The sequence below is a fragment of the Anabrus simplex genome, chromosome 3, assembly GCF_040414725.1.
Source record: "Anabrus simplex isolate iqAnaSimp1 chromosome 3, ASM4041472v1, whole genome shotgun sequence".
NCBI classification, from domain to species: Eukaryota; Metazoa; Arthropoda; class Insecta; order Orthoptera; family Tettigoniidae; genus Anabrus; species Anabrus simplex.
The window spans coordinates 217,388,501-217,410,954 of NC_090267.1; the positions used below are offsets into that span (position 1 = coordinate 217,388,501).

At 40.2% G+C, this 22,454-nt stretch overlaps 1 protein-coding gene across 1 annotated transcript in view; it reads left to right on the forward strand.

Moving 5' to 3' along the window:
• LOC136866752 (secretin receptor-like) overlaps positions 1–22,454 on the forward strand; it is a 341,576-nt gene that overhangs the window by 301,211 nt on the left and 17,911 nt on the right. Inside the window, exon 9 of the mRNA XM_068227043.1 lies at positions 20,706–20,836. Within this exon, the coding sequence (XP_068083144.1) occupies positions 20,706–20,836 (131 nt within the window). The remainder of the gene's footprint in view (positions 1–20,705; positions 20,837–22,454) is intronic.

Here is a 22,454-nt window from a genome sequence, read left to right on the forward strand (position 1 = left end):
TGTTCCTGCTTTCAAAACATCAAGGTCCTCCTCCCCTTCGCACACTTGACAAGCTGCAGACGGCAAAAACCAATTCTCAAGACTGTGACGTCAGGCACAGCACCCTCACCCCTGCAACCACTTCACCAGCGACAGTCCACATAATTGATGAGCTCAGCTGACTGCCAGCAAAAGCATCTCGCCTCTCAAAATACCTCACATAACCTGGCTGCTAAAAAGTACTCTTTTAAATACACCTGGGCGATTTGCCCTCGTCTCAATATCACCAGCAATATCGCAAATCTTACTTCCGCCTCTCACGGGCTCAACCTTGGTGCTACAAAACACTAATCATTAAGCGATAGTCACATGGCCATACTAGGCATCTCCAATACATCCAATATACTCTCAACTGTGCTGGGCTCTCTCATATCAATCGCAAATCTTACTTCTGCCTCTCATGGGCTCATATCTCTCAAATATTCGGACTCGCTCGCTCTATCAGTGAAGCTGGGTGAATTACGGGTTCCATCCTGGTCTCAACTATACGTATCTACGTCTGCAGAAACAAATGCCTAAATGCGATATAATAAAAAGTGCCTGTCTGTTAGACTAACCTACTATGACCAAAGGAGTTCGATCAGACCCATAAAAATCACACGTACGTAAAAATAATACAATCGAAATGAAATATAAACACGCTAACAAGGAATCTACAAAATATCATCTACCCTAATGTACGGGGTTCGAGCTTGAGGCCTAGCTCATTATTACCAAGAAAATTTCCTACCATAACTAATCTGTTGACTGACGGCCCCCATATTCCTATCTAAATTTAAATGACATGCTTGAAACAGAATTGGAAAGCTCTGACCTTATGTTATCGATGACATGACGAAGCGGCCCTCCCTGTGGACCACTGAATTTACCACATCATGATAGACTGCGTCGCTTGCATCTGATACTGTTGACCACTTGGAGACATTCTTTCTTGTGTGGCTCCTTCGTACAGCTCCCTATGTGGCTGGAAGATGTCCCCTTCGGCGTCGCGCTGATCAGGTGCTCCCAACGTTCCTGGATCGATGCCCGTTGTCGTGTTGGCTTCAGCTCCTGGTTGTGGCTTCCTCGCAATGATGATGTCAAACACTCGTTCTGACTTGATGCTGGGGTAATTCCTCGCAGATACAGTAGTACTAGTAGTATGTGCAGCTTGAAGACAAAGCGTTGTTCTCAGTACCAACACGCAGTATGACGACTCGTTCAAGCGGCCTTCTGGTCCAAGAATGAGCCTGATATGCCAGGCGGCCTTATTTTTATAATCCCGTTTAGCGTCATCACGCCGCTTGATCGCCTGCAGGATCCGCGCGCACGCGAAGTTTTCCCGCACAAAGTACACCATGTGCTCTATTTAACGAATGCATTTATGAATGCAGCCCTAATGCATATCAAAATTAAGCAGAAATTATGCAGGTTGCAATTCTTGTCTCAAATCCAATGCAACTCTTCCGTAACCAAAGATATTAATTTAATTCTTTCTTCCCTCCTAATATAAGTTTTGCCGGGATCCAGGGAGCGTCCCCAATCTTCATCAAGAGGCTTGGCTTGGGACATAACTCCCTTTAATGAGGTTCTGGAGATTTCTCATAATGACGCTCTAGCTCACTTCACACAAGAACGCTTCTTCTGGACTCCTTTATGAAATATACTATAAGACAATGGCTTCGTGGGGGGCCTTGTGTAATCCCAATATCCAATACTAAAATCAATACAATTGTCCCATGAACAGTATGGTTCAATATACAACTCCACTCTTCCATTAAGGCGTATTTAAGGCAACATATCTTGGCCTACTACTGGGAGCCATCTTGGTGGTTTGCGAAAATAAAAAATAAACTAAATAAGCAGTGTCCAGTACCGAGCGTTCCCCTTCGCCGCATCGAAAGGCGCCTCACACCGCTACCCCCTCCAATGACTTAATATCACAAAGACTGGATGTCGCGCGGGGTTGGTACGCACGAGCGGGCTATTGCGGGTGATTGAGGATCAAAGCGCGTCGTGTTTCCGTTTGTTTGTATTGAGTAGTTAAGTTATTAGTCATGCCTAAAAAAATCAAATTTCTCTAAAAACACACGAAAGGCCAAAAGTGAAAGACTGCAACGTCAAAATGATCTCAACAGGATAGGAAAAGTCGTCACATAAATTGCCGATTGAGGCAATCCATGTCTACATCAAATGAAAGTAGTTCTGGGAGGAAGGAACGATTCGAGTTAGATAGAACTCGTCATTCATTGTTAAGGAGTCAAAAATCTCAGAAGTCTACAGAATAGCGTATAGAAAACGATTGTATTCGACACGCTGTCTCGCGAAGCCTGGAATCAGGCGATTCCAGAGAACAGCGATTAGAAGATGGCCGTATTCGACACTATGTGTTGCGAAATCTACAATCGGACGATTGTAGAGAGCAGAGATTAGAAAATGACCCTATTCGAAATGCTGTCTCGCGGAATCGGACAATTCTAAAGAGAGCAGCGATAAGAAGATGACAGTATTTGACGCTCTGTGTTAAGATATCTACAAACAGATGATTCTAGAGAGCAGTGATTGGAAAGTGATCGCCGTCATCACTAAAATCAACGTAAATTTGAAGAACAACATGACATCCGTGTTATTGAACAATGTCGTCGATATCATAGTCACTAGGACAGAAAATCGAGTGCTTAGCTTTTTTATTGTGTTCATTTTCCTATGTCCATGTGTAAAGGAAAATTAACCTTAGTGTACCGTACTATACGAATGTATGCTTGCATAACGCATTTACGCACTCCTGTTGTAAAATGCATGTAAGGTTTATTTTCGGTTACTCTTCGGCATAGGAAAACGAACACAACGGACATTGTTCTGATGGACTGCATATCCATATGTGGCTGGGAGGCGTGACCAGTCTTAAGGAGAATAATGGATAGGAAGAGCTTTTTGGAATACAACGTTTTACCGGTGAAGCGACGTTATTATATAATCTGATTCCAACAGAGTCTACAAGTCTCAAGGCAATGGTTTTACTTTTGTGCTCGATAAAAATATTATTTCTTGTTCGCGTCTGATCATTGTGATTGTCAAAATTCATTCTGAAGTGATCAATATTTCATTCACGTGTAGAATGCATTGCATAATGTATAGGCTTGGTACTGGGAATATACTTAGTCTCTTAAATAATGGTCTGCAATGATCTAACCGGTTACGTCTCGGTATAATTCTGATAGCTCGTTTCTGTACTTGAAAAATAACATCAAGATTTTATTAGTAGCATTGCCAGAGACCAATGGCATAAGTGATGAATGAATGGAAATATCCAACATATGCTATTCTAAAATATTCTTCTCTAAAACTATTAGACAAAATCCTTAAGGCAAAACTAACAGAACTCAGAGACTTCCCAATTTTTTAAAATATGACAATCCCATCTTAATTGTTCATCTATATGAACTCCTAAATTTTTGTGGTCAACGTATTTTCAATTGCATTTGCATTTAATATAAGGTTGTAATTTTTGCAGTTTTGTCATGGTAGTTAGATGCCTTGAATTCCATGTATTGGGTCTTTTTCAGGTTCAACGTTAATTTATTTTTCCTGAACCATGATTCTAACTTGCACAGGACTGCATTTGCTGCAGTTTCTATAGACATAGGGTCAGGGTTATTAATAATTACATTTATATCATCAGCATACAGTACTGCAGTACAGTACGATTGTAGAGAGCAGAGATTAGAAAATGACCCTATTCGAAATGCTGTCTCGCGGAATCGGACAATTCTAAAGAGAGCAGCGATAAGAAGATGACAGTATTTGACGCTCTGTGTTAAGATATCTACAAACAGATGAACATTCACATAGATCAAGAAAAGAACAGGCCCCAAAATACTACTCTGCGAAATACCTAAGTCTATGTTTTTCAGATGAAAGTGATATGTCTCATTATGCCCTTTACTGTTACAAAGTGTAATTTCAACAAACCTGGATCGTTTACCCAGGTATGATCGCAACTAGGCATTAAGAATTCCTCTAACCCCAGTCTAATATAATTTGTGCTAAAATATTTCATAAACAACAGTAGCAAATGCCTTTGAAACGTTAAGAAATAGTCCTATCACAGTTTCATCATTATCAAGAGCATTTGCGACCAACTGCATATTTGATTAAAAATTTAGTAAGCCGGTCATTCACAGCACATTTCAAGTACTTTTGAAATAATGGTTAGTATTGATATTGGTCTGTGATTATGTAATTCGTGTAAGTTTCCACTTTTAAAGACTGGGATAACTTTAGCTATTTTAAGAGATTTGGAAACTGTCTACCAGAAAAAGATTCATTGATGAGATAAGGCTGTACCAGATAAGGAGCACATTTGATAATGAGTTTTGTGGGAATTTCAACTACACCCATGGATGTTTTATTCTTCAAAGACTGTATGAATTTAAGAACTTCCAATTCTGTTAGTGGAGCTAATTGCATCGAGTTTTGCACAAAGGTTGGGAGTTCTGGTGATACAGTACATCTGATTTATTTGCATTTTCAAGTTTGTATGGTAAGGATAGAAATAAATAATTTATATAATTAGCCAAATGATGAGGGTCATTCATTTATATTCCCTTATCATTTTTATGACAGCAATTGTATTTCCAACTGCGTGTCTGCTGGTTTCTCCCTTGATTATATTCCATACGGTTCGTGATTTATTGCACGACTCTTTAACTTTCTTGTTATTCTGCATTATCTTTGCCGCGGTAAGAACTCTTCGACAGACTGATTTTTAGTTTTTAACATACTTGCAAAAATCCACGTCACATCTCTGCTGTGTAATTAACATTTTTGACTTGAAATCCGTATACCCTTAGTGATCCATGGCTTTTTTGAAGTTTCATTAATTACTGCAAGTTAAAAAAATGTAATTCAAACTGCGTTAAAAATGCTTAAAAAGTTTCTATACTTTCGGTCAATGCTATGACCAAATGTTATTATAACACAGGTGTGAATTTTAAGACTTTCAATGAAACTGCCACATGTAGCTGCAGAGAAAAACGAGTTAATTGTGCTTGCTTCATTTTGGTTGAATGCTTCTTAACATTTTCAATTTCTGGTTGCAAAATTTGAGCATGATGATCTGATAATCCAAAATTTATATTGCACGCTTGCATTTTAGAACAGTGGAACTTAATAAAAATGTTGTCTATCGTTATAGCTGAGGAGGCAGTTACCCGGGTGGGTGTAAAAATTAAGTGTTTTAGATTACAGCTTTGAAGAACATGCAGTAGTTGTGATGTTGATGGAAGGATTTCTCAGCGAAATATATGTTAAAATCACCACAAAGTATTACTTCTGCGCTGCTATTGCTACCAAAAATTTTATGAAGGAATTGATCTAATTTTCCTAAGAAAATCTCCACATCAGCATCCGGTGAACGGTACACGGTTGACAGAATCTTTTTACCATTGGGAAGCTTAAATCCCACTGAAGTTATTTCAATTTCTAATTCATAATTATGCACTTCGAGATCCTTCCTTTCTTTACATTCAATTCCTGACTTAACAAAAATACAAACACTCGCATGCTCTTTATTAACTCGACTGTAATTACTTACCAGATCATAACCTTCGATATTAATGAGTTCAAGGTCATAATTATTACACCAATTTTCATCCAAACAGATAAACATAACATCCTGTATTGAATTTAAAATTACTTGTAATTCTAAAGTTTTATTTTTATGGCATTGAATGTTCTGATGAAATATTTTGAACTGCCTATTCCCACCATCCAAGTCATTATTTAATTCTGAACCCACATTCTGGATTGGAATGTTACTGGGTCCAGAATCTAACACATGTTTCCCGGACTAGGTAGTTCTAGAACAGTCTTTTCCTGATCTTAACTTGTTATGATGTTACTCATTAACTTGCTTACATATTGCTTCCTAAGACTATTCAAGTGCATGCCATACCTCGTATGAGAAGTTCCGTTTAATTTTCTGATGTCTAATAGTGTAACATTTTTGAAATCTCTACATACTTGTCTGAATTTCTCATTTGTGTCCTTGAAAGCTTTATTCACAATTGACCAGTCAGTTAAATCATGTCTATGGGGCACGTTTGTCACTATCACATTCGTATGGCTCAGCTTACCTAGAGTCCTTTTCAGAATACTGGCGGCCTGATGGCCTTCATTTCTCGCTACGTAGTAGGTTTCGCTGGCAATAACTATGACATCGTTTGAGGTGAGTTTATCAGCATTCCTCAAGACGGGCTTCACTACTTCTGAAAAGTAGTTGAATAAAACCTGTCACTTCACCGTCTGCTCCCAGTTCTGCTAGATTTGCTGAAAGGCCACGACCATCACTATCACCAAACAGTTTCACTTTCTTCTCATTCCTTACTTTCTTGACCACGTTATAGGCGCTAATTCGGTGTTTTTTCGTCGGAGAACTCACGTCTTGGGAGAAAGAAGTGCTTCCTTGTTCTTCTCGAACTTCGCGTAAAGCGCTGAATCTGTTTGTTACTGCAGGATGATTTCCAGATGAATTAGGCCTAGTTACCGACACTTTCCTTTGCCGCTACGTAACCTCATTCCACGACGAGCCAACGCCAATACTATCGCAATTTTTTAGATTTTCCACCTCTTCAAACAGATTTTCCTTTAATTACAACGTTAGCTTCTACCAAATGCTTATGTAGCATTTCTATTATTTTGTGTAGTGATTCAACCGTTTCATGGACAGATGAATGCGTCATTCCAGGCCTACACACACACATGCGTTCATAGATATCACCAGTAAAATGTATTTTTCCGGAGAGAAGGAGTGATTACTTTCACTACTAAGAATACTTTGACTGTGCTTCTGTGAGTGTGGTTACAAGATTACAACGTTTGCCATACTTAACCACTTCGTTAGTAGAAAGCTTGCAAATATGCTTATTGAAATAAACAGTTACATTCGTGATTTCAAAACTGCTCTTCACTCTTTCACATCATAATTCAAACGAACATGACTATAAAATATTTATAAATACTGATCGTCAACCTTCAGCTGAGCACAGAGGTCGCCATAACGAACCGACAACAAACGAAGTATCTGTGTTACTGGTAAATCAAGATTATGATAAACAGGCCATAGTACTTCGCAGACATGACAATAGATTGCAGAGAATCGCCGAAACTCACAGATCTTATGATGCTCTACAGTATCCTCTAATGTTTGTTTATGGGTCTATCAAGTCGACCCAAACACAGGCTAACTAAATGTTCAAAAAAGTTTCCGCACTACAATAGCATTGTTACCGGTTAATGATTAGAAATAATGAGTACAATCATTTGCATTATTACAAACAATTATTTAATCAATACTCAGTTGACGTATACGCTAAAATCGAACAAGAGAGACATATTTTTTTACGAATTAATAAAAAAAGCTTCGAGTTGACCATTAGGATTCACATTCAAGACGCAATCATGTATAATGAGAATGTAGAGGACTTGGGCCAGTTAGTTATTCTAACTACATCGTTTACTGGAGGACCTAAATATATGCACCAACGCGCGCAGGATGCGTTTTGTTATGCCAGGAAATATTGACGTTCCGATATTTTCATAACGTTCACGACCAACCCTAAATGGGATGAAATTACAAAAGAACTTTTTAATTGTCAGTTGGTTTCTGACCGGCATGATGTTGTAGCATGATCTTTTAAACAGAAACTGAAAAAAAAAATGATCGATGCCGTAATGAAAGGATAAATTTACGGTTCCGTTCGCTATTTTATGTCTAATGCAAAATGGCAGAAGCATGGTTTGCCCCACGCCCATATTTTGATATGGCTAGAAACGAAAACAAGCCCACAGCAAATTGATGATGTTATTCGAGCAGAATTGCCAGACCGAGAAGTTGCTCCAGAACTATTTGATGTTGTAAAAACACACATAGTACACGGTCCAAGTGGACCTTACGTTCCTCAATCTCCGCGCATGAAGAACGGTATTTGTAGTGTAAAGATCCCCTAAATCTTTCAGTACAGATGGTGTTGGTGATTACTCTTTTAAGAGGAAGTACAACTAGGCAACCATCCTCTATATAACACTAATCAGAGAGGAAAAATGGAATGGGTCCGGCACTTGGAAAAATGAAGGTATCGGCCAAAGTAAGACAAAGTAAGGGCCACGAAGGACATGAAACTTAAAGACTTCCTAGCCCTCCATACATAATACCGTCGTAGTCAGAAAAGAAGAAGAGTTGACCAAGGGAGGTCGGATAGGTTAGAAGAAATAGAGGAGCGTGGCACAAGTTAGTGGAAGCAATACGAGGACTCATATACGGGCCCCGTGGTCGCCAACCCACGCTCCAAAGTACAGAGCCCCTGGGGCCCTTTTTAGTCGCCTCTTACGACAGGCAGGGGATGCCGTGGGTGTTATTCATTTTACAGACGTCGTTCACCTCAAAACGGTGGTATACGAACGACAATTCGAAACACAACTAAATCTATTGATATCGATAATCGCTGGATTGTTCAATTTTCCCCGACACTGTTGCGCACTTTTAGAGCACACATTAACGTTGAACTTTGTAGCAGTGTAAGATCAACAAAATATATTTGCATGTATGTCAACAAAGGTTCAGACTTGGCAGTATTTGGAGTACAAAATGAAAACGATGAAGTGACATCGTATCAAAATGCAAGATATATTAGTACTCCCGAAGGATTATGGTGCATATTGTCATTTTCGATTCACGAACGTTTCCCCGCAGTACACATCTGGATATCCATTTAGAAAATGGTCAGAGAATTTATTTTGATCCAAACAACGTCCGTGGAGTGGTAGAGAATCCGATGAATACCACATTGATGGCGTTTTTCGATCTGTGCCATAACGACGAATTCGCAGCCAGTTTATTGTATGAATAAGTACCAGCTTATTTCACATTTAATAAAGAAAATGGCACATTCCAACGGCGACGCCTAGGTACTCCTGTGGAGCCTCATCCCGGCATCTTTCACGAGCATACACTTAGTAGAATTTATACAATTCACCCTAATAATTGGAAATATTATCGTGTAAGGATGTTATTAAATCTTGTCAAGGGACCAAATTATTTCGAAAGTCTCAAAAGCGTGAATGGTATTTTACATCCTACAGTCCGGCTCCATGGCTAAGTGGTTAGCGTGCTGGCCTTTGGTCATAGGGGTCCCGGGTTCGATTCCCGGCAGGATCGGGAATTTTAACCAACATTAGTTTATTTCGCTGACTCGGGGGCTGGGTGTATGTGTTGTCTTCATCATCATTTCATCCTCATCACGACGCGCAGGTTACCTAAAGGTGTCAAATCAAAAGACCTGCATCTGGCGAGCCGAACATATCCTCGGACACTCCCGGCAATAAAAGCCATACGCTATTTCATTTACATCCTATGTATCACGCAGCATGCCTTGCACTTGGTTTACTAGAAGGCGATAATCACTGGTGCGACACATAAACATATGCCAGTATAAGCAGCTGCACATCTCAATTGCGGGAGCTATTTGCTATTATATTGGTATTCTGCAATGTTTCTAATCCCTCAGAATTATGGGACAAGTTTAAGGATCATTTCATGGATGATAATATAAGAGACCTCCAGCGACATTACCCAGATGCAGACATAAATGCTTATTTATTAAACTTTATTAATCTGTTTGCGTTACAAGACATTCTTCTTTCCATAGGCGGCAGTACTCTTCCTCATTATGCTTTAGTATCTCCACAAGCGACCGAGTGGATTGTTGATAATTTGAACAGAGAATATATTGAACGTATAAATGTTGACCCAGTTGAACTTCAACATACGATAAATCAGAATGAACCAAGATTAAATAAGGAACAAAATCAAGTTTTACCGACTCCTCATTGACAGTGTGAATGCTTCTAACGCTGTTGGTGTATATTTTTAGACGCTACAGGTTGTAATGGCAAGGCATTTTTGATAAATATTTTACTGAACAAAATACGTTCTGAAAAAATTGCCATAGCAGTCGTAACTTCGGGAATATCTACAACTTTACTTCCTGGGGGAAAAACAGCACATTCCGTGTTTAAAATACTAATAGAAGCAGAGCATATAGAAAATCCAATCGACAGTGTATCGAAAAACAGCCATGAAGCCAAAGTAATACAGGAGTGTATCTTTGTAGTGTGGGACCAATGAACTATGGCGAAAAAAAATTCAATCGAAGCCCTGAACAGAACAATGCAAGATCTAAGAGGTAATACTCTATTATTTGGAGGATTAACATTTTTATTCGCTAGAGATTTTAGACAAATATTACCAATTGTCAATAAAGGTGCGCGAGCGGATGAAATTTACGCCTCTTTAAAACGTTCTGTACTTTGGAGACATGGTAGAAAACATGAAAGCAAATTCAGCTATTTCTACACTTAGCAAAATTCTCCTTGATGTTGGAGAGGGGAAGTGTCCAGAAAGGTATGTATGATACACATCATATAGAACTACTACTGGTCTTTGTCAGGTTGTGGCGGACATTGGAACTTTAATAAATAGTATTTACGATGATGTTCGCAATCTCAATGTAAAAGAAGAATCGTGGTTGCGTGAAAGATTAATTTTAGCACCAATGAATGACCAGGTTACTACGCTTAATCAGTGCATTTTAGATATGATTCCTGGTGAATCACAAACATACCTTTCCATCAATACAGTTTTCAATCCGGATGAAGCTGTTAATTATCCAACCGAATTCTTAAACAGTATAATTATGCCTGGTCTATCCCCTCATAAATTAGAACTTAAGATTGTCGTGCCCGTCATGGTACGCCGTAATTAAACCCACCGAAATTTTGCAAAGGTACTAGATTATGATTAGTGTCATTGCAAAGAAACGTTATAGAAGGTCGTATAATATCCGGATGCGGAAAAATGTGAGACGGTATTTATACCACGGATTCCCATCATACCGTCGAATTTCCTTTTGATTTCAAAATACTGCAATTTCCTATCAATATCAGCTTTGCTATGACAATCAACCAGTCACAAGGGCAAACGCTGAGCAAAGATATAACTAAGGGTTGCTTTACCCATGGGCAGCTATACGCCGCATGTTCACGAGCGAGGGATGCTACTAGCATTATTGCTTTAGCCCAAGGAAATCGTACACCAAACATTGTATATAAAGAGATTTTTCAATGAGATTAATCCGAAAACCCCCCAAAATACTTCAATGGTTGACAAGGAAGTTTTATAAGTAAAAAATAAAACCCAACGCGTTCGAAGTCACGGGCATAGCTATTAAAAATAAAAGTACCGTATTTCACCCAATTTACCTATGTAAAGACGATGTGTGTTAATACAATATACTGTTCTATTTTGCTTTTAAATAAATAGTTCAAAACATCTAACGGCTGAATGAACAAATGCGGATGAAGCCGCGGGTAAATGCTAGTTGCTTATAAATTTCAGAATTATATATTTCGAAGGAAAAAGTTATGAATGTTGTAACATTTTCCCTGCTCGGGGTGTTTGGTAAATTGCCTCCTGATCGCGTTGTGATCTTTATATATATCCAGTGGTTGTACTGTGTGTGAAATGCGTAGATGAATTCGCGTTTTTATATCACTGTGTGTTTGTGATGGATAGAATGAAATACGTCAGTAGCTGGCCGTTGCCGTGATGACGCGGGACACAGTGCTATGCCGCACCTTGCTCGGAGTTGAATTTACTGATTACAAGTGGCATGTATAATAACTTTTGCTTCGCCGTTTGCTTAACATTTTCCTTCGGTATTCCTGTAATTAAAATTCTAACAAATGGTATTAAAATGCCTTGAAAAATAAATAGTTCAAAACATACTCGAATTTGAAGCGATTAGAGGGAATTAAAACAGCCTATCTGAAAAGAATGCTCTGTGTCTAAAAATACACGCAAAACAGAATAACGTATATCCTGGCAGACAGGCAAATATTCATTTATAGGAAGGGGAGTTAGGGATTGGAATAACTTACCAAGGGAGATGTTCAATAAATTTCCAATTTCTTTGAAATCATTTCGGAAAAGGCTAGGAAAGCAACAGATAGGGAATCTGCCACCTGGGCGACTGCCCTAAATGCAGATCAGTATTGATTGATATTGATTGAGACACAACCTTCTTTATAGAAGACCTGATGAAAGCTCATAATCTGATACCAACACCACAAAGCACCAGATTCCTAGAAGACAGGCGACAGAAAGCGAGAGACATCAATCCCGGACTCCTCACCACTTCAGCGATGACAAGCAACGAATGCAAAAAAAGGCCAACTACCAACTGCGCCATTTGTATACGAGAGTGGCAGCCCACGGACTACATCACCGAATATGTTCAACCAAGGGATACCACAGCCCCACCGACAGATGTCAGTGCACCATATGTGGAGGACCATGCAACACGTATCATATCATTGAGTGCAAAGACAGGACATTGACTTTGTCACACTATGCAAATGATGCTAATTTCATTCAATTAATTAATACCTTGTACACAATGTGTTTAATAAAATTATATAAAATGGCTTGAAAAACACTGCCAATCAGTTTTTTAATGCGGACTTTGGACCTCTAGTGGCAACTTTAAAAATGATTTATTTCGATTTTGATTAATTTATTTCATTCATCAGGAAGGTTGGGTTGGTCTGGGCACCCCAGGATGACTAATTATATTTCAACATGTGTTCTTGAATACAGTCGATTAACGCTAGTAAAAATCCAATCAGGATATAAAATCTCCAGGATTAGAAATACAGTACAGGGTAAGCAATTTACAAACATCTCACGCTACAGAGATTTTCAGTATGGACAAACAGATTTAAGCATCATACAGGCTGGTCTTAAGAACCTAATCGTTCGAAGCAAAATACGACATCGGGCATGCTTTAATGACATGTCGCCTATTAATCATGTATCCGATTTCAAATCCGAGAATCTTAAAACCAGTGTGTATGACAATCTGTTCCTGTACATAAAGCGTCATTTTTATAGCGGCTATTCCAGTGCTATGCATTCGATTCGAGTTAGTGTTAAAGGGCTACTACACTATACATTGCTCAGAGCCGTAAGGTGACGTTCCAGGAAATTGAGTTCCTATAATTGTCTGCAGCTCCTGCTATATTCGTGATGCATGTAGCCGTTGCGTGCATCATAATGAAAGATACGACGGATCCGGTAGACCACGCGTCCTCCTATGGAGTATACTGTAATTATGTCTAAAGCAACTGCTACTTAAAATCCCGAATGTCCATCCTTAACTAGTATGTATGTTTGTAGTGTTGTGTTTACAGTGTGAGCCTCAGTGGAGTTGCTGGTTACTTCCTGTCGTGCAGAATGAGTAGATGTTGTAGTAGCTGACTGATACGTTTACCTCGCCTAGCAATGCCATGGTCTTTGATTGTTATTTCTTTTTTTTTACTAGTTGCTTTCCGTGTGATTCGAACCTACTATCTCCCGGATGCAAGCTCACAACTACGTGACTCTAAACGCATGGCCAGCTTGTCCTGTATGCCATGGTCTCATCTGTGATAAGCTAGCATACAGCGTGACTGCTTCGTACATACCGACAATTGGTCAGTTTAGTAGAGCTTAGCCTACAAGGAATACAAAGCCTGCCCAATAGCCACTCATAGCTGTCCGCCCTGTGGATGCTATATTTGCCGCTAGAGGCGCTGCAATTCAACCTCACATGAACACCTCGGTTGGCGGTATTTCTGCACGTTGTATGCTTACTGGTGACGTTTACTACGAAAGATGAATGTTAATACTGATAGAAATAATGAGGCGTTCGGTTCATAAGGTCCCGGGTTCGATTGCCGGCCGAATGGGTGATTATAATCACGTCTAATTACTTCTTCTGGCTCGGGAACTGGTGTTTGTGTTTGTTGATATAGTGATTACTAGACCTCGGATTTTTAGGTGCTAAAATGTTATTTTTGCTGCCTAAAACAGACTCTCAAATAGGCTCTACAATATTTTTAGGCATCTGCAGTTCTACGTATCTTAATATGCATTATTTAAAACACCATGATGATTTTGCTAAATTGATAATAATTCGTTGTGGGGAAATATAAAACAAATTTCACTCACCTCTAGCTGCAAACGTCTCAGAATATAATTTTACCATCCGGTGTGGAACGGGTAAACACTTGTAAATTGAGGATGAATTGGAACCTGACACTTTCGGCTTAACTCACACACTGACCAAATGAGAAAAATTTATTGGTGTACTGCTGCGTTCCGTTTTGTAAACAAGGCTCTAGAAATAAATTTCCTGGAACTAGTTTCCATGAATTCCCTTGCTAAGAGCCAACTAGGGAATTATGGATTAAAGCAATAAGCAGACAAGGTGTATGTATGTTTAGTCATCAGCCCGAAGGCTGGTTGGATCCTCAACAGTTCCACCATGAGCTGTCATAGATGGCCTAGGCATCACTGAAGAGGCGTACTAGGGAAATGAGGAGTGAGGTAGTTTTCCGTTGCTTTCCTCACCGAGGCAGGAGTTACTATTACATATCAGTCTGCCAAGCCCACTGGAATGCATGCACCAACCGACCCTATGAGCAACAGTTTCACACCATTCATAACAGGGACTGGCTGCGTAAGGAATGGCATTATTAGCATCGCTCATACCTTAGTCACTTTCATATTGTCAAAGCCAAGGATAAGTCAGAGACAGATCAATGAAAGTAACAAAATTGCTCTAGCCCATACCAGAAGACTTAGTGCAGTGTAAATAAAATTAGGTTACTTATTAGTATTGCTCCTGTTCTGATGATAATAATTTCCTTATTCTGTTGTGTAAGTGGTACCAAGGATAAGTTATGGAACCCTAGTGACCGCTCCGTCGAGTGCTGCAATGGCATATATTGGAGGGCATTTGGTAAGAGTTGTCGAAGGCCACATGCCATGTCAAGAGTGTGTTGATAAAATTAGTAGTATCCAGAGTCCATCTCCACTAATGTCATTAATAAAAATCAAAGACAGTGGTGGTCTCACGTCTCAGGTATCCAAAGCCAAGTTTTGTTTCACTGCTGATGAATTTGGGGCAAGTAAGGGATGAAATGTTATCGGTAACGCTGGGCAGTCCAAAAATAGCACAAACATTAACCGAAATACTGTTGCCACGTGTTGCTAAAAATTCTATTCTGCAGTGTGGGAAAAGTGATCATCCTGAGGTGCAAAGCAGAAGAATACTGCAGAAGTTTCTGCACCTCTCTGTCACTAACTACGTAATGGCATGACAGATGAATATCGCCGAGAATACTTCTCGAGAAGAAAAACAATTTATGACAAGAAAATATCAAGGAAAATAGTTAAAGTCGTTCCTTTTCACTGAAAAACTACGGTGCGGTAGTAAAAATATCTAGTGGAGACCTTACATCCTTTTAAATGCCAGACATACATTTCGACAGTTATATGTGTTATCTGAAATGAAAATCCACAGCTGAAATGAACTCATAGGAATAAAAGGTGAACATTTATTATTTTCTACTTCATTCTGCTCAGTAACGTATATAATATGCAGGAAGTATAGTATAGAGATCAATTTGTGCTGGTTTTAACTCCCGTTACCAATGCTACCGAGTGCTGATGTGAGGTGGTGTACTAGCGCTGCAGCGGTCAAGACGCGCACTGCCAGGCGGACACTGTTTCTGAAGAGAACACTGCGAGTGAGCAGGCTTTGTATTCTTTGTAGGCTAAGAGTAGAGCCTCCGTGGTTCAAATGGCAGAGTGCAGGCCTCTCATCGCTAGGTTTCGTGGTTCAAATCCGGGTCAGTCCATGCGCGATTTGTACTGGACAAAGCGGAGGCGGAACAGGTTTTCTCCGTGTACTCGTTTTTTCCCTATCATCTTTCATTGTCCTTTTTCATTTCATTTCATCTGTCAGTCATTGATCATTGCCCTAGAGGAGTGCGACAGGCTTCAGCAGCCGGCACGATTCCCGTCCTTACCGCTAGATGGAGGCTTCATTCATTTCCATTCCTGACCCGGTCTAATGACTGGAAACAGCCTGGAAATTGTCATAGCTTCTGAATAAGGCGCTGGAGAACTTATTTTTATGTGCTGTAGATTTTAAAATGCTATTCATTCCCTAATTTTGAAGATTCATGAGGGTGAATTGCAGAGAGTGAACCGGAATATCATTTCACGCTACAAGGGAAGAGGTTTAATATGGTGGATTTTGGGACTGTGTATGAACAGAGAGTGAACTAAGTTGAAAGAATGTACGGTGTGTATATTATGTGATGACGGTAGAGCAGATTTATTGGCAGTGTGTAAGGAAATGGTTGAAGAGAGATGTAGATTTATGACTGAACAGCAGTTGAAGTTGTTAGCTCAACCATAAACTGTAGACAAGATTGTATAGCGGCAGAATGGAAATGTGCGGGAAATGTTTGTAAGTTCTTGAACAGAATTAGGAATAGATGCACACCCGCTTTAAAAGTTATATACCAGATGTGTAGAGTGGAGTGGAATTATCCTGACGTAGGCATATGATGCAGCCGGTACTCAACAGTGATGCAGCTGCACTCGTCTCAGTGAGAAATAAGGAGGCCTTCCCTTCGACCAAATACTTTAATATGATAATACCGGACAGCTTGCTGTTTTCAGTGGGAAAGTCGATAGTGCTGCTACCTACATGGCTTGGTGTGACCAACTCTTCAATAACATATTGTCATCTGTATGATTCTTGGCGCACTGCCGTGTTGTTTATAATGTATCAGTGTGTCACTAAATAATCTTACATTGCAGTTATATTCCAAGAAAAGTGTTATGCGCTGAACAAATTACCCACAAGCTAATGGGCACGGGAACTGATAAGGATAGCAAGTATTAAAAAAGTTATGACCTCGCATCTGTGTTGAGGTTACATTCTATGACCCTTATATTAAGAAAATCAATCAAATACTTTACTGAAATGTTAGTGGGATGTAAAAACAATAATATTAACAATATTAGTATACTCAAACTAGAGGGTCCGCATTGTTAAACAGTACCATCAATTTCACAAACGAAAACTTGTGGGCCTGTAGCGTAATGCTTATCGCAGTAGTCTTGAAATTGAAAATTGAAGGCCATGAGTTTCGAATCCAGTCTTTTTTTACTGTAAGATAATAATAATAATAATAATAATAATAATAATAATAATAATAATAATAATAATAATAATAATAATAATAATAATAATAATAAAAAACACCGGGCGAGTTGGCCGTGCGCGTAGAGGCGCGCGGCTGTGAGCTTGCATCCGGGAGATAGTAGGTTCGAATCCCACTATCGGCAGCCCTGAAAATGGTTTTCCGTGGTTTTCCATTTTCACACCAGGCAAATGCTGGGGCTGTACCTTAATTAAGGCCACGGCCGCTTCCTTCCAACTCCTAGGCCTTTCCTATCCCATCGTCGCCATAAGACCTATCTGTGTCGGTGCGACGTAAAGCCCATAGCAAAAAAAAAATAATAATAATAATTTTCTTTACGTCCCACTAAGTACTTTTACGGTTTTCGGAGACGCCGAGGTGCCGGAATATAGTCCCCCAGGAATTTTTTTACATGCCAGTAAATCTACCTACACGAGGCTGACGTATTTTAGCACCTTCAAATACTACCTGACTGAGCCAGGATCGAACCTGCCAAATTTGGATCAGAAGGCCATCGCATCAACCGTCTGAGCCACTCAGCCCGGCGTAAGAAAATTATTCTTCTTCTTTATCTGTTTATCCTCCAGGGTCGGTTTTTCCCTCGGACTCAGCCATGGATCTCACCTCTACCGCCTCAAGGGCAGTGTCCTGGAGCTTCAGAATCTGGGTCGGGGCTATATAACTGGGGAGGATGACGATTACCTCGCCCAGGCGGCCTCACCTGCTATGCTGAACAGGAGCTTTGCGGTGGCATAGGGAGATTGGAAGGGATAGACAAGGAAGAGGGAAGGAAGCGGCCGTGGCCTTAAGTTAGATACCATCCCGGCATTTGCCTGGAGAAGGATGGCCACTTCAAGGATGGCTGAGGTGGGAATCGAACCCACCTCTATTCAGTTGACCTCCCGAGGCTGAGAGGACCCCGTTCCATCCCTCGTACCACTTTTAATTTTCGTGGCAGAGTCTGGAATCGAACCCGGGCCTCCGGGGGTATTAGCTAATGACATGAATCACTACACCACAGAAGCGGGCAAGACAATTATTTCAGTGTATTACAGGCATAGGCTTGAGCACCAGTCCAACAAATTGAATACGTGTGTATGGTAATGCTTCATGCATAAATTTGTGAAAGAGACTTTAGGAAATTCTGAACACTTCTTCCTTGTCAAGAACATCCTAGTTCACTCACCGTAACCCCAATGTATTATACATATTATGTATTTCTGTCTTCAGAGGTAAAACAGAAAATTCAAAGTACAGCAAAAACGAGAGAGCAGCGTGAGCTGAGTTCTCCTGTAGCATTCGGGAAGATCGGCCGTCTCGAAGAAGAAGAAGAAGAAGAAGAAGAAGAAGAAGAAGAAGAAGAAGAAGGAGAAGAAGAAGTCAAAATAATGGATCAGAACTCCTGTTCCTTAATTACAGCTTCTCTTTCCCAAAATTGTAATAAATCATGGATGTTGTTAAGTTATCTGCCCGCTCTGGCGCTTTGGCTGAATGGTTAGCGCTTCGTGCCCCCCCCCCCCCCCGACCTTCATTCGTCGGAGTGTTGGATCTCTTCCATTTCCCTTCTGATCAGTGTTAATAGAGGACGGCTGGCCAGTTGTACTTCCTCTTAAAAAATAATCACCACCATGGAAAGGTCAGCGTACTGGCCTTCGGTTCAGAGGACCCTGGTACGATTCCCGACTGAGTCGGAGATTTTATTCGCGTCTGTTAATTCCTGTAGATCGGAGGCTACGGGTTTGTGTTCGTATTCATACGCATCTTCAAATATATACGACACATCGCACGAGAAACAACCACAGAAACACGAGGTAGTGAATGTATATCCCTCCACATACGATTGGTGGAAAGGCATCCGGCCGCAAAACTAGCCTAAGTCCATACAACATCCTTCGCCAGGCTAGAAAACACTGGAGAGAGTTGTTAAATATTTCCCCCAGAGGATGGTTGGATCCTCAAACAAATGCTGCTTTTAATTTTCAAGACATAGCGAAAGGCACGGCTAACATAATGCTCGTTTGGAGGTTATGAAAGAGGCATTTCATATTTTAAAATGCCATTCTTAATTATTATGAAAATATTTCCAATGAGCGTAGTGCATTCCTTGTCCGTATGTGTTGCCGTGAGGTCGTCCTAGTATACATAAAGGCGTTTTGTCCTAGGTCAGAAGAGATAGGATAGCACGCGCGAGTGGTGTGTAGCAGTTCTTTCGGGATGATGCCCTGTCGTCGACCTGTGCATCTCTTTACGGGCTAATGGAGAGTATTTTCAACACTTACTGTAATGGAGTAAGGTTTATTGTCTTTCTACCTGTTTTTCAATCAGATTATCCATTCGTAGAAATTGATGGCCTTCTACGGGCATATGGGAACGGTGTGACAGCGACTGCGTCCTCACTCCAGACACGCAGAATGCAGGAAATATGGCAATAGTTGCGGGACTCTCCCTATACAGGGTGGTCGGAAACAACGTGAACCGGATAAATGGGCGCTAGAGCGTTGGTCATACTGACAAATAATTTGAAAAAAATAGTTAGATATCTCGCGCTGTTGCCATTTTATCACCTGCTGAAGTTAGCCAATCAGATCGCTTCGCGAGCGAATTCAGATGGACTTTGCAAGGCGGTGTTGCTAAATCTGAACGTTGCTTACGACCGGCTTGAGAGCGCCAACAGAAGAAATAAACTTCTCCAGGGGAGGGACTTGAACAAGAACAACACCGCCTTGTAAAGCTCATCTGAATTAACCCGCGAAGCGATCTGATTGGCTAACTTCAGCAGCTTATAAAATGACAACGGAGCGAGATATCGAAATTTTTTCAAATTACTTCTCAGAATGACCAAAGCTCTAACGCTCATGTTCTCGGTTTACATTATTTCTGACCACTCTGTATGTGCAGTATGTATGTATGTATGTAGGGCCTATGTATGTATGTATGTATGTATGTATGTATGTACGTAGTTGTACTTTCCCTTTAAAAATTCACCACCATAATCACAGAGTGGCTCAGACGGTTGAGGCGCTGGGCTTCTGACTCCAGCTTGGCAGGTTCGATCCTGGCTCAGTCCGCTGGTATTTTAAGGTGCTCAAATACGTTAGCCTCTTGTCGGTAGATATACTGGCATATAAAAGAACTCCTGCAAGACAAAATTCCAGCATCTAAGCGTCTCCGTATACGACAAAAGTAGATAGAAGGACGTAAATAGAAAACAACATTATTATTTAACACAATCACAGTCCCTAGTGTTAAAGTTGGTTTAATCCCAAACAGTTTCACCACTTGTCATAGAATGCTCTTGTGTTACTCAAGAGGCATATCGAGGTGTTAATATTCACACATGCATTCACTATAACGTAGATTTGAAAACACAAGCAGCATAAATACTAGTAATATTACAAAACTTCGGCAGAAAATGGACACGTAATTACACGTATCTTTGTGCTGATTACGTGAATAATTGTGTATGGGAGGTAGGTTCATGTCATGTGAGCGCAACTACAGTACTGACGTGTGTGTTCCTTTCACAGGTCTGCCCACACTCTTCGTTATCCCTTGGGCTGTCTGTCGCTCCTGGTTCGAGAATACACTTTGCTGGACTACAAATGAGAACTCCAGCCTATTTTTGCTGATACGAGTGCCGACTACTACCTCCATTGTGGTCAGTGGTAAACAAAATTATGGATATTTTTCTGTAATATACAGGTATCAATGCCTTAGAAAATGAAAAGATTCATTATACAACTCTCTGTATTGAACTTTTTATATGAATAACATCGTAATTAAGTACATTTTGTATAAACTGTTGCTTTGAGAATGTAATGGGGAATTAACCCATTGGAACACCAGACATTCATATAATAAAGAATATTCGTATCTTTCGGCTCCTTGGTTGAATGTTTAGCATAAGATCTTCGGTTCAAAAGGCCTCGGATTCGATTCCGACAGGGCCAGGGATTTTAACTGCGTGTGGTTAATTGTTCTGGCTACGGTATGGGATGTTTTTGCTCATTTTTGTGCACTTCTCTTCTTCTACATCCAACACTCCAAACTATCAACCACAACAGAAACACGAAAGAGCAAAATCATCATTCCATGGAAGGTCCGCGTCCGAAAGGGCATTTGGTCGTAAAACTGGGTAGTTACTTTCATGCGCCAATCCCAAAAAATTGAGAGAAAAGCCAGGAGAGAAGAGCAGAAGAAGAAAATTGGACATTTGTTCAGATCAATTTACTCGGGTGGATACTGCGCAGATAATCTCACAAAATCTCCGGAATGCCCAACTCCAGGACTAAATTGTTAGTGTTCTGACCTTTGGTTTAAGGAGTGCCGGTTTCAATTCCCGGCTTAGTCGAGGAATTTAACTGTCTTTGCTTTATTCCCAGGATCGTAGTCTGGGTGTTTGTGTCATGTTCAATATTAAAATTCGTCTTAGGTAGGGCCCATCTCCACAGACGGTCAGGTCACTTACAGGGCATCAACTAGAAAGACCTGCACCAGGTCTCACCGAAAGCCACAAGTATTTATTATTATTATTATTATTATTATTATTATTATTATTATTATTATTATTATTATTATTATTATTATTACTCAACTTCGCTAATCGGCCAAATAGAGACCACGCCAAGCCTCACTTTACTTTCTGGCATTTGTTCATTTTTCGCTTGATCCACATAGACTTAATTAGCTCACTGTGTTTCGCACGACGTTCTTCTGTCCATTTAGCACCAGTTGCCTATTTTTCGTCCCAGAAAGTCCCAAAAGTCTTGATGGCTGCTCTGAAAAGATTTTGGTCTTGTGCATCTACTGCTTGTAGGCCCAGTTCTTTAAGATCTTTCTTGACATTAACGTACCATGGCATTGCCGTTTTTGGTTTTGAGTCAAATATACTGAAGATACGTTTCGTCCATCGAGAGTCGATCATTCGTCGCATATGACCGTAAAAGCGAACTATGTCTTTACGCATTGTGTCCTTCATCTTTTCTATCTTAGAGTATACTTCTTGCCTGGATTTCCTAATGCAGATGCCGTTTTTGTAGTTTGGGCCAAGTATGGTGTGTGGGATCTTTCTTTCCTCTCTAAATCCGCAAGCAAACATTTCTCGGACAGGATAAGGCATTCAGATGCTTACAGCGATACTGGTTTGATGACAGTGTTGCAATAACGAATTCTTGTGTTCAGGGAAAGGCACTTTTTGTTGTATATGTTGCGGGTGGTTTGAAAAGCGACTTCCATTTTCTTGATTCTTGCTGCTATGGCCTCTTTGTCAAGTCCAT